The 16,514-nt window shown below is 41.4% G+C and overlaps 1 protein-coding gene across 1 annotated transcript in view; it reads left to right on the top strand.

Annotated features, from left to right (window-relative positions):
• Window positions 1-376: 376 nt before the first annotated feature.
• Window positions 377-16,514, top strand: part of LOC121301072 (unconventional myosin-If-like) — a 40,022-nt gene continuing 23,884 nt past the window's right edge. Inside the window, exons 1-2 of the mRNA XM_041230187.1 lie at window positions 377-539; window positions 13,955-14,083. Of these exons, the coding sequence (XP_041086121.1) occupies window positions 537-539; window positions 13,955-14,083 (132 nt within the window). The 5' untranslated portion in view covers window positions 377-536. The remainder of the gene's footprint in view (window positions 540-13,954; window positions 14,084-16,514) is intronic.

Below are 16,514 nucleotides of genomic sequence, written 5' to 3'. Positions count from 1 at the left end.
TATACCTTCCATCTCTACAAGTAGCAGCAGCTGCAGCGTATTAGTTTCACGTGGGTCCTTACAGCTCCAAACCTAGAGGACATAAACTAACCGGACAGTGCACTGAAGGCGATGGAAGAATGCCGCAAACAGATTTTATTTTAATGTACAGCATTCTTCCACTGGAAGATACCCCTGTCCGGCGCTTCTGACGATTGAAATATTGACGAGCCCCTCTGACCTGTAACCCTCTACAGATGTTTAAACCTATTCCTTTGAAATTAACGTAAAAAATTGGCCTTTTTCAAAAACTGTGACCACTTTGAGCGATTGAGGAAGTTGAGGGAGGAACTGCAAGTGGCTTGCAGAGAGACCTGCAGTGTGAGTGCAACTGAGCAGGACTAAGCAGGGCTGCACTCTGCTGAAGAGCTTTCAAAGATCCCAGAGAGATGTGTTAGATTTAAAGGGATAGGGGCTTGTCTTGGGAACAGGATCAGGATTGAATTGGAGCTGCTTTACAGGGAGGAGGTGGGAGCTGGAATATAAAAGGCTGCAAGATGGTGAGTACAAACATTTCTTGCTCTCCTTATCAGAACTGAGTGTACAAACTATCAATAGATTAACAGCTTGTTCTCATGTTGGTTAGCAAGTGCTGATGTATTGCACGTAGAGCTAACTATCGCACCAAAACATTTTAAATGCTACAACTGCTACATCTGTGTAGCTAGGTTTGGCTTACTAATTTTAACATAGTCAAACCACAAACTACAAAATAGTGTTCTGTGTAAACCCATCATGCTGTATTTTGGATTAAAACTAAATTACACGAAAAGAGTTGCAAAGAATATATTATGAATAATTATTATGGCGGAATTTTTATTGTTTATATGAAATTGCAGTTAAAACAAAACACAGCTAGGGTTGTAAAAGAGTTTGGCAATAATTCACAAACCAGGAAGTGAGGCTGAAAGTTTAATATAAGATACATTTAATAATTATAATAATATTTTTTATATAGTGCCTTTCATAGTGGACCACCATCACAAAGCGCTTTATAGAGGTAGGCTGTGAACTGTGCATTATATGCAGAGTCACTTACAATAGGACATTGATTTAACATCTCATCTGCAGGATGTGACTTGTGACAAGTGACTTGCTCCAGATCATACAGAGAATCAGTGGCAGAGGTGGGATTTGAATAAGTGATCTCCTGGTTATAAGCCCTGGACTTTGACCACTGGACCACACTGCCTCCCTAAGATATATTGGTGTGCCTAAATACAATTAATTTATTTTATCAGAGAATTGCAGGCCATAAATTTATGGCCGTTGACTCATACAGTAGTGATGTGTGAGTGGAAAAGTGTAGATTAAATTGCTTCTCCTTTAAGAGATTATGAAAAGTAATCTGTGGATAGTGCCACCTTGTGGTCAGGTTTTAAAACTACACCCAGTTACCAGTGCCTAGTTCCAATACTGCAATACGCTGGTGTCACTATAAATAATTCAAACCATCACTGATCTGTACTAGAGATAACTAGATGTTGACTTTGCGGATTATTATATAGGTACGTACTTGTATTTAAACCTAAAATTATTTGAAATTAAACTGAATCTGGTTAAAAACAGCAAATCACTTGTGTGAAGAAGTGTCCCTGAGACGCAAGCACGTGAAGGGGACGTTCAGTGGGTCATTAAAAAAAAAAAAAAAACAGCAATAAAAACTTCAGTTTCAGAAGTATTCCATCTGTAAACCTGTGAGTAAATAATGATTCACACTGTACCCCCTTCGGGTAGTTTAAGAAAAAAAAAAGAATCCTAAGTGTTTATGTGAACTCTCTGAGGTATGAAAAGGTCTCTGCCAAGACTGAAAAAACACATGTGCATGCTAAAGTAAATACATAGATAAGAATTATGATGGTACAACATGTATTGACCAAAGGGAACATTGTAAGAATGGCCAGGAGCTGGTGGAAGTTGGTCATTTTCCTGAAAAGACAGTAATGAACAACAATGCATTTAGTATAGAAGCGTTTAATGATAAGCACCTGCAACCATTCAGTGTATCTTTATTAAAATGTGATTTGACATACAGTCCTGCATGTGGATAAAATCACAAACATCTTCAAGGTGTAGCTATTATGAAGTACTGTGGTTTGGATTGTAATCAGTAAGTCATAATCACCCTTATGCAAGTTTACCATGGTATTTTTACACTGTGTTTTTGCACTTTTACCATGCTTTTTACATGGTAATACCACGTATTAACCATAATTTACCCTGGTTTACCGTGTTAATTAATAAGCTTTACCATACCTCACTGTTCTTTACGTTGCTTTGCTATGCTTTAGCATGCTTTCACTATGCTTTTACTATGGGAAACTTTTATAAGGGCAATAAGTCATCTCTGTGCTGATTCTGTCTTTGTTTTTCGATAGCCTTTGCAGGAAGACAGGATTCAGAAAGTGAGTGGCAGAGAGATTCCACTCGTTCTAATATACTACATAATATATTTATTCCCTAAACACTTAACTCTGAGTAGCACACTTTCCTACTAGAAAGTTCTTCCGAATCGCTGATGAGCTTGGGGCTGCTGAGTGTACTACACTGTAAATATGCACAGCATTTAAAAAACAGTTCATTAATTCCATAACTAATCTCCTGACATCACAAAATCCTATTGCCACCTAGTGCTTGTTTTCATTGTGTGTGTGTGTGTGTGTGTGTGTGTGTGTGTAGGTAGTCGGAACAGTATCGGCTATATAGGCTTGCCTGTGGGTTTCAATTACCCAAACAGTTTCCTGTTACGTTGACGGGTTTTGTCATTTTCGTGCTTATCATGCTGTAAGCCCAAATATGGAGGTGCTAATCATCCTTGCACACCCCCCTCCCATCTACTACCATGTTTGCTCTTTCTAAATTAATTTGCTATGAATTACAAGCTATGCAAAGCTCTCGAATTGCATACTGCAGCAACAGCGGGCAGTCCTGCATATTCAAAAAAGTTCAATTGCACAATGATAAGGGGAGCAGTGAAAGCAGTACTGAAGCCAATGAAACAGGAACATCGATTTGAAAGAATGTGACTTAGATAGGGTTGTACAAAAATTAAAAAACGGGAGGGTTGTTAAAAATGTAAAACTCTCTTTAGAAATCTTATGTTCATCCAGTGGGAAACATTGATAATCTTACTGCTATAGTGTTGACAACCCGTTAACATTATGTGTCTATTGCAGTAATACTGTGTCCTGATTTATCTAACTTGTGCTTAATTTACTGGCATTTAGTGTCCTGGGAAAGCATGTTGAATTCCCGGGACACTTTCCTCAAAACAGAGGCAATCCAGGGAAAAAGGGACAGGTGGCAGCCCAAGAATAGGACATCGAAAAATGCTGTCAACTGAAGCTAAATTACAGAAACTTGTGAAGCACAGATCTGATGCATTTTCGGAGATTCTTCCCCTGCGGATTTCAGTTTGCCCCTGAAAAGAGGTAGTAGGTCTGCGTCACAGAAGGGAGATGTTGAAAAGATGACTGATCATGACGCAAGAGGAAAATAAGGAACTAGTGCCGACACAGTCAGAGCCTATCAGAATCTCAAGGAATCAGAATTCAGAATTCTCAAGGGAGAATGATCCAGCATCTTAATAACCATCTGCCACAGCATAAATACATTGCAAAAGCACTTCATAATGGGGAGAAGAATATGTGCCAATAGGGGAAAGAAATTCTATTTAGAACGTATTTTTTACTCTTGCCTTTACCTCTTTATGGTGTTTGCAATAGTTCTTATTACAGCTTCTCAAAAGTTGTGTTTTTGAGGGGCTTTGAATATGAGTTCAGTAGATCAGCCAAAGCAGGCATCAGAAACATGGAGTGCAAAGGAATGTATTGCCAGCAAAACAAAACAAAAACTTGATCCAAAGTAGCCAATCACTAGATGGCACAAATGCATTTTGGCTAATCTAGTTTATGTTACCTATACCTATGGCAGGCAACTGGAACTGAAGAGAAGCTACGGACAGGTGAAACTGTCTTGCAAACATCATAGAAAGGGTGTCATTAAAGCTGTGTCCTCTTTACAGATGGTTATATGAGTTAATGAAATCATTCCATGAGCCCTACCTGTCGTGCACTTTGTGATTCGCTACATAGCGCTCACGTGTGTATTCGTGAAGGAAGCTATTGGGATTGCAAACTTACTTTCAGGTAGTTGGTTACACTTCTTGGCTCATTGGTTCCCAGCAGTGTCTTCTGGAAGTCAAAGCGTCTGGCTTTACAGCATGCCTTTAGGGGAAGTAGCTGGTTGATTTATGACATGAAAGAAGGTGCCGAAGAGGTGGGGACAGTTTCATTCAGAACAGTGTGGACCACATCTGGCAGCATCTCCAGAGGCTTGTCATATCTTGTCACTGTGAAGTAAACAGTAGATTTTTAAAAATAGTGTTCTAAACCACAAGGACAGTGTCATAACAGTAAGAACCTTATAAAACGGCCATTTAGTATTATTATTATTATTATTATTATTATTACACTATGTAACACAATTTTTGTTCCTAGGTAGTAAGTGTTATTTCCTAATTGCTTATGCCTCAAAAGTATAGAAAATGGCTATTATTCCCCACAAACTTTGCTTTTGTGACCAGGACAGTAATATTTCAAAATATCACTATTTCCATTGGGAAAAACGGGCAAATGTGTGTCTTTTCGTTCACATAAAGTCAGAAAAAAACAACATATGAATCCAAATTAACATGTATTTATATTAAAGTAATACAAAAATGACTACAAAAGATTTAGAAGTAAGTAGTTTTTCGAGATTTACGATTATACTGTATTTACTTTAGTATAAATACATGTTAATTTGGATTCATATGTTGTTTTTTTCTGACTTTATGTGAACGAAAATTTGCCCATTTTCCCATTGGAAATAGTGATATTTTGAAATAATAATCATTAACAATAATAATAGCCATTTTCTATACTTTTGAGGCATAAGCAATTAGGAAATAACACTTACTACCCAGGAACAAAAAAATAAAAAATAAAATTGTTACACAGTGTTATTATTATTATTATTATTATGTTGACATATTTGCTGTTTGCAATTAAGTGTGTTGTTCTTAAAACCTTTAAGATTTTTTTTTGTGTTTCTAATTATTCTTTTAGGTTAAACAGTGCTTGAAAAGAAGAATAAACTAATAAACCCACAAAAAGGTTTTATAAATTGCAACTTGATTCAAATAATCAAAGTAAACAAGATTTACTCCAACTTTAGTGAAACTGTAGTTCAAGACAAAAATTATTGGTGATGCTAACGGAAACTGTGATGATAATAATTTTTGGTTGTTTCCAGACAATTTTTTTTTTCAAACTATAGTTGACACTTTCTGTAGTTTTGTCGCAATTTTAAAAAAAGCACCTCAGGTGCTAAAACATCAGTTTGGTAAACTTTAAAAAATGTATGTTTTTAAAACCTCAGTAAATTGTGACAGAAATCATAAATAACAGAAGCTCAAGTTATCTAACTGTAAGAAACTAAAGTCATCTAACTATAAAAAAACTAAAGTTTATATTTATAGTAACTGCCAATTATTTTATTATTTTCTCCCAATTTGGCATATCCAATTATTTTTAGGCTCAGCTCACTGCTACCACCCCTGCGCTGACTCGTGAGCGGCAAAGACAAACACACTCTGTCTATATATATACGTTATGATGCCGTGATTATAGGCCAGTTGTCTCCAGTGTTCTGCCGTACTGTATATTTTGTAGTTGTGTGTAATTAGCCTTGTATTGCTGCTGTATGGTAGGGGTCTGGCTGGTCAGTACAGCTCTGCATGCTGCTGGTGAGGCCACTGACTGGGCAGTGAGACTGAGATGACCTGAAAGAATAAAAACAAACTCTTGCGGTCTGAGCTATCTCATACATGGCAGCTATTTTCTTTCACATGTGTGCTAGTAGGAGCGCAAAACTAAGCAGTGTATTTATAGATGTGGTCTACTAACTGAGAAGAAAAGCCTGAGAGAATGCAAAGGCACTTTTTTGCTGCTGATTCTCCTCTTTATCAGATTTACGGATTGCAAGATTAAAACGCATTTCAGCTAGTAAAAATAGCAATTCCCAAAAAGCTGAATTTCAGGACTTGACGAGAACGTTATTGTTTGCAGCTCGTTTTGTGACTTTAACAGCTGGATGTGTCAACTTGTTAAGGTTCTTGTATTTGGAAGTTCAAAGATGCAGGGCTTTTTCAAGACTGTGTTGAAATCCATTCAGCCATTTACATTCTATTTTCAAAGAATGTTGCCTTGGATATCAGTACTACTCATGTTACTGGTTTTAAAGAAAGCCTAAATATTTGCACACTTGTAGATATTAAAATATCTAACAACATGTCAGGCATTGCTAGAACAATTAACGTTTGGTATTAAATATATCAATATTAGATATACTATGCGTGACCTACCAAAACACTGAAACCATTTGTATTGCACACTTTTTAGTTAACTTCCCTCATCAGTATGGAGGGATGGAGTTCTGCCAGCCTGCATTCCTAACTGGGGCTGACTGAGAGTCCCAATTGAAATGGATTGAATCTCGATCTGCTGCTGATTGAAATGAACAAGTCTGATCTCAAACCACTTTCAACTCTCAGTGATAGATGAAAATGTGGCATTAATATCTTGGTATCATGCCTTTCTTGAAAATAGGCCTTCAGAAGCAAGGCTTCTCACAATTGGGTGGATTTTCTTCATATTAATCCCCAAAAATGGGTTTCTGCCACGGTGGCTCCCATCACTGGTACAGTGAAGGGTTATTTTGTCATATCTAGCATTCCAGCCTCAAGGCACAAGTCGAAAACATCAGCATCTACTCAATTAGTAAGCAGGAAATTGAATGCCAGTGGCAAGCTGGGAAATGGAGTTCCCAAGATAAAAGATTAGAAGCTGGACACTGAGTCCAATCAGCTGCCTTGAACACATCAATGGTGCAGTCGAGACCAGGAATCACAGGCAGTGACAGGATCCAAAGACTAAGTTTTATAAACAAGTTTGACTCACTACAGTGTTTTAAAAATAAAAGACGAACGGCATTGTACTGCCGGTAAGATGGGTGGGGTATTTAAATGATTATTTTTCAGGTATTATTGGGTTAACTTGGTTGGGTGTGATAGAGGCACTGGGTGAGCATTTTCTGTTAATAATAACCACAGTAGTTAACTATATGGGGGACTTTCAGGCTTTGATAATGTGTCATGCATTATTTTTAGAACATTGAGGTTAGCATCACCATAAAACCTGTTAGCAGAGTGTCACAGAGACGGCCGAAGTGGGCGGCGTCAGAGCCAGGAAAAGTAATGAAATACACAAAACACAGGACGGATGAAATGAAATGATGAAGACGCCTGTTGGCGCCGGTTTAATACAAAATAAAAGGTTTAACAAACACGAAAAACACAGGACACGGCACTCTACGCCAAAATAAATAGACAAACAAAAACAGACTAAACTTAACAAAACGGTGCACGGACAGACACTGACAAACACGGTGAGCGGATACTTACTCCTCTTATTATTACTACTACTGCTTATTTCCTCCGTCTCCAATCCCGTTCTCCGCTCACCGAACACCCAACCGCCAGTATGTGACAACGTGCATCTATATATACTATTGTGCTGGGATTCAATTACCAATTAATTATTCACTTGAATCCCAGCACGTGAATTAATAAAGTGCAATTCCCCGTGCTCACATATTACTACATTTTACTTGCACGTGAAGTGCTGTGCAATCCTCGTGCCTAAATACACATACAATTTTTAAACACTCGTGTTACACAGACCCGTTTATATCCCGTGTACCAATGTCTATACACCAACATTTAAACACACCACACGCAACACATAACAGATAATATACACAGGGGCGGGCACTTTGTTACATATACCCCCTTCTGTGCCAAGCACACATGGCCTCAATGGCCACCTCCCCCCTTAAAAGCCCAAAAGTCCCGCCCAAAGTCCTTGGCCAGGACCAGAGGCTTCCAGGGGCCCACCGGTCGTAATGCTGTCAGCGGGGTAGCATTCTCCTGCCAGGGTAGTCCTAGCAGCGGAAAGGCTGCTTGGGGTGTGGTCTCCTGACCTTCCCCCTTCTTCGGCGCCGGCAGCTCCCCTTGGTGGGGCTTCAACCACCGTTCTTCCTGCAGGGAAGAAACTGCAGAGGGAGCAGGTCTCCGGACCTCCCCCACGATCTCCGGCGGCGAAACTGCTGCTGGGGTTGGCGGTCTCCAGACCTCCTCCCCCTCCTCCGGCGGCGAAACTGCTGCTGGGGTTGGCGGTCTCCAGACCTCCTCCCCCTCCTCCGTGGCCGGCAGCTCCCCTTCGTGGGGTTCCGGCCACAGTACTTCCGGCTGTGATGCGGAGCGGCGGGCAACCCCAGGCGATGCAGAGCGGCGGGCAACCCCAGGCGATGCAGAGCGGCGGGCAACCCCAGGCGATGCAGAGCGGCGGGCAACCCCAGGCGATGCAGAGCGGCGGGCAACCCCAGGCGATGCAGAGCGGCGGGCAACCCCGGGCGAAGCGAGCGGCGGGCATCCTTGGGCGAAGCGAGGCTGGCAACCTTGGGCGATGCGAGGCTGGCATCCTTGGGCGAAGCGAGGCTGGCATCCTTGGGCGAAGCGAGGCTGGCATCCTTGGGCGAAGCGAGCGGCTGGCATCCTTGGGCGAAGCGAGGCTGGCATCCTTGGGCGAAGCGAGGCTGGCATCCTTGGGCGAAGCGAGGCTGGCAGTCAGGACAAGCTGGGGTGCGGGTGTTGGCCCTCTTTTCGGCCACTGCAGCCGGGAGGTTGGGCGAAGCGAGCCGGGAGGTTCTTCCCCGTGCTTCCCTCAGCAGCCTATGCAAGGGCTGCTGAGGACCGCCAGCATCTAGTCCTGGCATCCTTCTGGTGCAGGGAGAGGCAGCTCCTGCTCCTCTCCCCCTGATGGAGGTGGAGGCAGAGGAAGCTCCAGCTCCTCTCCTCGTGATGGTGGGGGAAGTGATACCAGCAGGCATTCACCCTCTGCTGGGGGGAAGTGGACCAGCAGGCATTCACCCTCTGCTGGTGGACAGGGACCCAGCAGGCATTCACCCTCTGCTGGTGGACAGGGACCCAGCAGGCATTCACCCTCTGCTGGTGGGGGAAGTGATACCAGCAGGCATTCACCCTCTGCTGGTGGACAGGGACCCAGCAGGCATTCACCCTCTGCTGGTGGCGGAGGCAGAGGCAGCTCCTGCTGCTCTCCCCCTGCCGGTGGAGGTGGCGGAGGCAGAGGCAGCTCCTGCTGCTCTCCCCCTGCCGGTGGAGGTGGCGGAGGCAGAGGCAGCTCCTGCTGCTCTGCTCCTGCCCATGGAGGTAGGAGCGGCGTGTAGTCTCCTGGTGGTGGAGGTGGGAGCAGTGTGTAGTCTCCCCTTGATACAGGGGACTGGTGCGGCTCTTCCTCCCTTGCAGGAGACTGGTGCGGCTGTGGAGACAGCGGTGGGACCTCTGCCTTCCTCTTCCCCTTTCCCCTTCTCTGCCACCTCCTCACCTTCCTCTCCTGCGGCAGTTCCTCCTCTCCTTCCTGGTAGGGGCAGCGCACCACCGGGTGCCCAAACTCCCCACAGGCAAGGCACCAGCCCTGGTCCTCCAGACCACCGAGGAACTCCTCCAGGTCCTGGCAGCCATCTCTCCAGTCCCAGCCTTCCATGTTTTTTTTTTTTTGTTGTTGTGGTTTTTTTTTTTTTTTTTTTTTTGTTTTTTTTTTTTTTTTTTTTGACAAAACACCTCTCCTGGTCTGACGCTTGGAGGCGCTGTTAAATCCCACGCAGGACACCACAGTGTCACAGAGACGGCCGAAGTGGGCGGCGTCAGAGCCAGGAAAAGTAATGAAATACACAAAACACAGGACGGATGAAATGAAATGATGAAGACGCCTGTTGGCGCCGGTTTAATACAAAATAAAAGGTTTAACAAACACGAAAAACACAGGACACGGCACTCTACGCCAAAATAAATAGATAAACAAAAACAGACTAAACTTAACAAAACGGTGCACGGACAGACACTGACAAACACGGTGAGCGGATACTTACTCCTCTTATTATTACTACTACTGCTTATTTCCTCCGTCTCCAATCCCGTTCTCCGCTCACCGAACACCCAACCGCCAGTATGTGACAACGTGCATCTATATATACTATTGTGCTGGGATTCAATTACCAATTAATTATTCACTTGAATCCCAGCACGTGAATTAATAAAGTGCAATTCCCCGTGCTCACATATTACTACATTTTACTTGCACGTGAAGTGCTGTGCAATCCTCGTGCCTAAATACACATATACATTTTTAAACACTCGTGTTACACAGACCCGTTTATATCCCGTGTACCAATGTCTATACACCAACATTTAAACACACCACACGCAACACATAACAGATAATATACACAGGGGCGGGCACTTTGTTACACAGAGACAAAGATGAATAGGTCTACCTGCAATCTACTTTCAGAGCTGTTTACTGCAATTCAAAATACCTCTCCCAGGCTTTACCGTAGTAGATGGGTACGATTATATGGTGCCGTACTAGAATGGCAAATTCCATCCAGGGGCACATTTTGTCAGAGAAAGTCACGTCAGGAATTTCCTTCCAGTAGAAAATGTCGTTAAGACGAGCCACTGGATGATTTTTGATCTATTCCGGATCTCCTGTTAAGTCTGTTTATATATTAATCTGTAATGAAGTACTGGATTATTAAGAAATTAAACCATATGTTGAGTTTTTATTTGTTTTTATCTGTACAGGCTTAATATACAATATAATAATACCATTTTATATACAGCATATATTTGCATGCAATGCGATGATGTATGACTTGATGTCCTGTTTTGTTTTTTGTTTTCTGCACTTCTGAAATTTGCCACCAGATGCAATTTGCCACCACAGTCCTGTACTGAGAGAACCCGTTTAGAGAATATCAAACCCACGTCTGGTACAGCAGTGTTACATTAATTATGTACCTTACACTTCAGGATTTGCTAGAAGTTTCCTGATTTTTCAGTCTCTTTAGGAATTGCAAACTTTAAAATGTAGGACAATCCCAGGGCAATTTATAAGTCCTCAATACCAACATTTCAACAATATTCTACATTGAAATCACATGTATGGCTTTTTATTCAAGGGTCTCCGATAATAAAACACCCTGTAAAACAGTCCATTGGCTGCTCAGCTGTCAACCAGTGCTGCTGCTGACACTGTAGACACCTAGCCTGCTGCATTAAATACACAAACCAACACCCCAACAACACTTGACATTAAGTGTCTCATTATAATTGCAAGTTTGGTATATAATAATGACACTGTAATTACACAACCACCCGTGAGAAATATACTAACAGCTGCCAGCAGTTTTCATTTTGAAATCGGACATGTTGTTGCAGTGTTATTGCAGGATAATTACTGTAGCTACCCACGGCTAAGTACATAGGATACGCGACTTCATCAGTTATTAATTTAAAGCCGGGAGGCCTGGTTCAAGTAGTGGAGTACCACTCCACCCAATCAAGGGTTGATTAGGATACATTTTAAAGGTAAAATAGGTTAATAATTTAGGGTCTGAATTAGGGCAATTTGGAAAACATTTGGGACATCTGAGATTGAATGGGCTTTCTTTGCATTCCTTGATTGTGAATGCACAATGATAGAGAACATTGAAGATGGATACTAATAAGGATAGTGGCTGGAATTGCTGGAAGGTGGGACGGAGGCTGAATGAAAGCTTTTTACCTGCCAATGGAAATCAACTGTAGGCAGTGCTTCATTTTGTAAGGAGATAATTGGCAGTTCAAGAAAATTGTGAAGAAGTATTGATCTCTTCAGGATTCAGCTGATGTAAACTGGGGAGAAACATATTGGATTTTAATATGGCCTTGAAAAAATGTTGATAGGATTTGATAACTGCGATGTTTGTCATTTCTAAAAATTCCCTATTTTGTTATCGACCCTTTGCAGAAAATCCCCACCCACACTTCTTCTTCTAAAAAAAAAAAGAAGACAGTGTATTCATAGAGTAGATGCTACATGGTGTCATGCCTTTGGTTTTAACCTTGCCTTTGTCTTGGGAACTTACAGAACTCTAGTTACAAGTATGCAGAATGCAACAATGTGTTCCGCTACCTCTATTAGAAATAGATGTAGACGTATTAATTAGTATTAGAACCTGAACATATCCATTAAAAGTCACCTGAATGTTACTCTGGTAGAGCTGTATTGTTAAGTTTCACAGAATTTTTGCTTTTCATACAGCAAAGGGACTTTTGGAGAGTTTCAGGTAGATAATCTGAAAAAGCACAAAATAACAACAAAAGAGTCTAAACTTGCGTTGAAACCACATTTTCCGAACCTAATAAAACCAACCAATCCACGATATCAGTGCTCTTCTTAACAGTAACCCTTGTTAGGATGCACAAGTATTAGCCAGGATTTTACATTTTGCGTTTGTATGCAGCGATATAAAATTTGCTTTGCAAAGTTGCAATCAGTCTTGAGGTTTCTGAATGTGTGACAGAGCCAAGAGCATGCCAGACAGGTGCAAAACGTTTCTCACATTTCTGCAAAGGACTTCATACACAATATAGTAATATTCAAGGTCTGGTCCAATTACTTTTTATCAAGATGCCAAATGCAACTATTAAAAATCTAATACTGCAGAATTTAGAAATACTAAAAGAATAAATATATTCAATGACAAACATTTTGACTTGAAGTTTCTTATTTTAATGCAAACTTCTGGTTGAAACGTTTGTCACTTTTAAGCTTATTTTAGTATGCAGAGGGAAACGATAAGTTCGTACTGCATAACTAGAAGAACGGAAATTAAGCAATACTTAATTGAAAAAAACATTCATTCTACAAATAAATGAGGTTTATGTTGTTCAAGCATTGGTGCCAATCTTTAATTCACTCACATTTCTTGCAAGGAGAAATACAATTCAGGTGATGTCATGTTTTTTTTGTTTTTTTTTAAGTTCTTTATTTATCATTTGTTAACATAGAATTTTGACTCCTGAATGTTTCATTACCGCCATGTTAATTAAATCCAAGGAAATATTATCCGTCTGTAGAGAGGCAGAAATGCAAAAAAGCACGACCAGCAATGAGTGTGAAAGCTGTGGTCCAGCCCACTGCAAGTCACCTGAGTTTTCACATCACTTCTGCAAACACGTTGCTTCAGATATCTGCAGTGTGCTGTCAGTCACCAGAGCAGCGTCAATATTTAGTTATGTATTTGTTAGAACTAGAAACCGTCTGCTTCTGAAGCTGCACAAAACAATCACGTGACATGAATTCTAAAAACTACGAAACCTCCTGTAACTTATTTAAGTTTTTGTTAACTTTTGAAATTTCCTTCCATTCCACTGTTGAAGCATTATGAAAAACATGTTTACAAAATTACATTTGTCAAAATGTAATTCTTATCCTGTGTACAGATGCCATTCTGTGCACATGAACAGTTTTGTTAATATTACTGTATTACTAGTAGTTCCCAGTGCAATCTTTGCTTCTATAATTTATAATAAGTGAGTCTCATTGTGGATAGTTTGAGCTCAGCTTCATTTCACCGCCCTCCCAAACTGCAAAAGGTGACATCCTTTAAACAATAAGAAACAGCCTATGATGTATTCACTTATTATATAATGCAAATACTGACAGTACACCTGTTTCTATGCTTTCATTTCCAATTAGTCTCAATGCTCAATTCACATCTTCTTCTGTCTAAGCTGTCCAGGCCGGTCCGGGCTGCAGGCTGGTCTGCCCATCAGGATCCCAGACTCTTCCCTTCCCATGGATCCCACTGAAATGGGGTTCACCTAAACCCAGTCTCAGTACTGATTGAGTGGTTGCAGTTCTGGATGAGATAACACCTGCAGTGACTCTTTTTTTTTGTCTTGCAGGCCAAGTATCACTGGCAGAGTCAGAACGTCAAGCAGAGTGGGGTGGACGACATGGTCCTCCTGTCCAAAATCACAGAGGACGCCATCGTGGAGAATCTCAAGAAACGCTATATGGACGACTACATCTTTGTATCCTTTAGAGAAACCAACTGGAGAAGTGTGAGTGCTCAACCAACAGCTGCCAACCAAGCCCCTTTAGATGCAGGTGGTGAAAGTCGTTCTTTATGTGCCACTGGGACACCCTTTTTCATGAGTGGTTTTGTTGTTGTTTTTACTTTTCTTTGAAACTGGAAAGAGTTTTTAATGTTATTTTTGGAAACAGGCAGTGGCCTCCCCTGATAGATGATCGGCTGGCTTGTGTGTGGATGGGTTAAGTTGGAGGCCATTTGTTTCTGACATCACCAACCACAAGTATGAAGTACCCAATCGCAAGCATTGTCCGCCTGTCTCCATTTCACTAATTACCAGTTGACGCAACCCACCTAGGGGACAAAGAAATCTAAATAATTGCCCCAAATCTTCCAAAAAATAAACTGCCACCTACCCATCTATAATGTAGACTCGTAAATATAAATATTACATTTAACACTTTATATTTGGTCTATAAAACCACATCGATACCTACCATAAGCACTCTGGCAAACCGTTCGTTAATGTGGGGTAAATTGAATAGTGACTTTTGCCTGTAGGCTCCTGTTTCCTCTTTACTGAGGGACAGGACTGGGGAAGCATGAAGTAGTGCCCTGCCCTGCAACCCTCGTGCACAGTGACTCAAACCGAGGGAGTTTGTAAGGCTTAATACCGTACAAGGACTGTAGGAGAGACTTGAGGCTGTCTCTGGCAGGAGGATGTTAGGAAGTAAACCACTGCATAGTAACTACTCTACACACATACACACACATGCACACACACACACAGAAACATGTACACACACACACACACACAGAAACATGTACATGTGTGTGCACAGAACATGTACATGTGTGTGTTGTGTGCGTGTCTTTGTACATGTGTGTGTTGTGTGCGTGTCTTTGTACGCACACACACACACACACACACACACGCACATGCACACGCACACACACACAGACAGAAAAAAACACAAACACGCACACACACACTACACACACACACATGCACACACAAACACACACACACACACATGCGTGCACTGTCTTTGATTCTGTTCCTGTTTTTTATGACCACTCTATCATGCATGAGTCAACAAACAACCAAACACTTCCCTTTTCACGGAAAACTTCTGACCAGTGAGGAGCTCAGTCCAGTGTGTGTGTGCGTGTGTGTGTGTGTGTGTGTGCGTGTGTGTGTGTGTGTGTGTGTGTGTGTGTGTGTGTGTGTGTGTGTGTGTGTGTGTGTGTGTGTGTGTGTGTGTGTGTGTGTGTGTGTGTGTGTGTGTGTGTGTGTGTGTGTGTGTGTCAGTGCTGTATATCTGTGTGTTATGGTGTTCATCCACCATCTAGTTATTTAGGCTCAGTATGCGTCCCATTAATGCGTTGTTATCTGTGGTCTTGTTTCATGCCAGCAAGACAAAAGGATATATATTATTGCAATAAGAACCACTCAGAAGGAACATTATAAAATGTTATAGAAAATCAGAACATTTACTCTGAAGCTAGCCCACTGTACAACTGCTCTGCCATTGCGTTTCCTCTGAAGATCATTCGGGAGACTGCTTATGCATGACATCTTCAGTGAGCAGAAACAGGGGGAGGCTGAAGACTGACTACCCTTTATCTTACTCATCTAACGGAAGAATTGCTGCAGACAGACAGACAGACAGACAGACAGGAAGCAGGTGGGCTAACCCACAGTGCTTCAGACAAGCAGCGTTTCATGAGAATGTATTAACACCCTCCACCCACCCTCAACCACAGATATTAACTTGAAATATTTAGCAGTACTGAAAAGCCTGGACTTCCTTTGCTTTAACAGGAAGATTCTTTGTGTACTTTGCAGCTAAGTGGGGAAGTGAGAATTTTTTAGTTTTATTTCTTAGCATTTTTTACGGTATACGGTACAGGAAGACACAAAATAAGTCATTTATTGTAAAGCAATTACACGTAGTGTTGAAAATAGCTAGAGTGAGTTCATCTAACACACAGAAAACAAAGGTGAACTTTTGATGATGTTAACTTTTGTTAAGTTTTTCTATAATCGTATGATGTGCATCCAGATCAGATCAATCAAATTAATGTTTCAGTGATGGGAGCTACAGCCTCGTTACACAAAACCCCATCTTACGACCGCATAGACCATTAGACTAGACAAGACTGTGATCATCTGTAGTCTACTTTTCAGTTGTTAAAGGTTCCAAACGAAACTTAAGTTTTTACGTTAATATGTTCAAATACATTTTAAATTCAAAACTATTAAACTACTGCATCCTGGTGCTTTTGCTGTGGGTAACGTGATCTGGTTCCACCAGTGGAGTTTTAACCATCGACTTATATTTCAGTGCTGAAGTACATGTCTGGATTGGACCTCCCCTGCTCTCTCTAAAACCAATAGATTTTAACTTAAAGACGAGGGCCAGTAAATA

Source organism: Polyodon spathula, chromosome 26, assembly GCF_017654505.1.
Source record: "Polyodon spathula isolate WHYD16114869_AA chromosome 26, ASM1765450v1, whole genome shotgun sequence".
In the NCBI taxonomy this organism is placed as follows: Eukaryota; Metazoa; Chordata; class Actinopteri; order Acipenseriformes; family Polyodontidae; genus Polyodon; species Polyodon spathula.
This window is presented reverse-complemented; position numbering and strand designations above follow the sequence as displayed.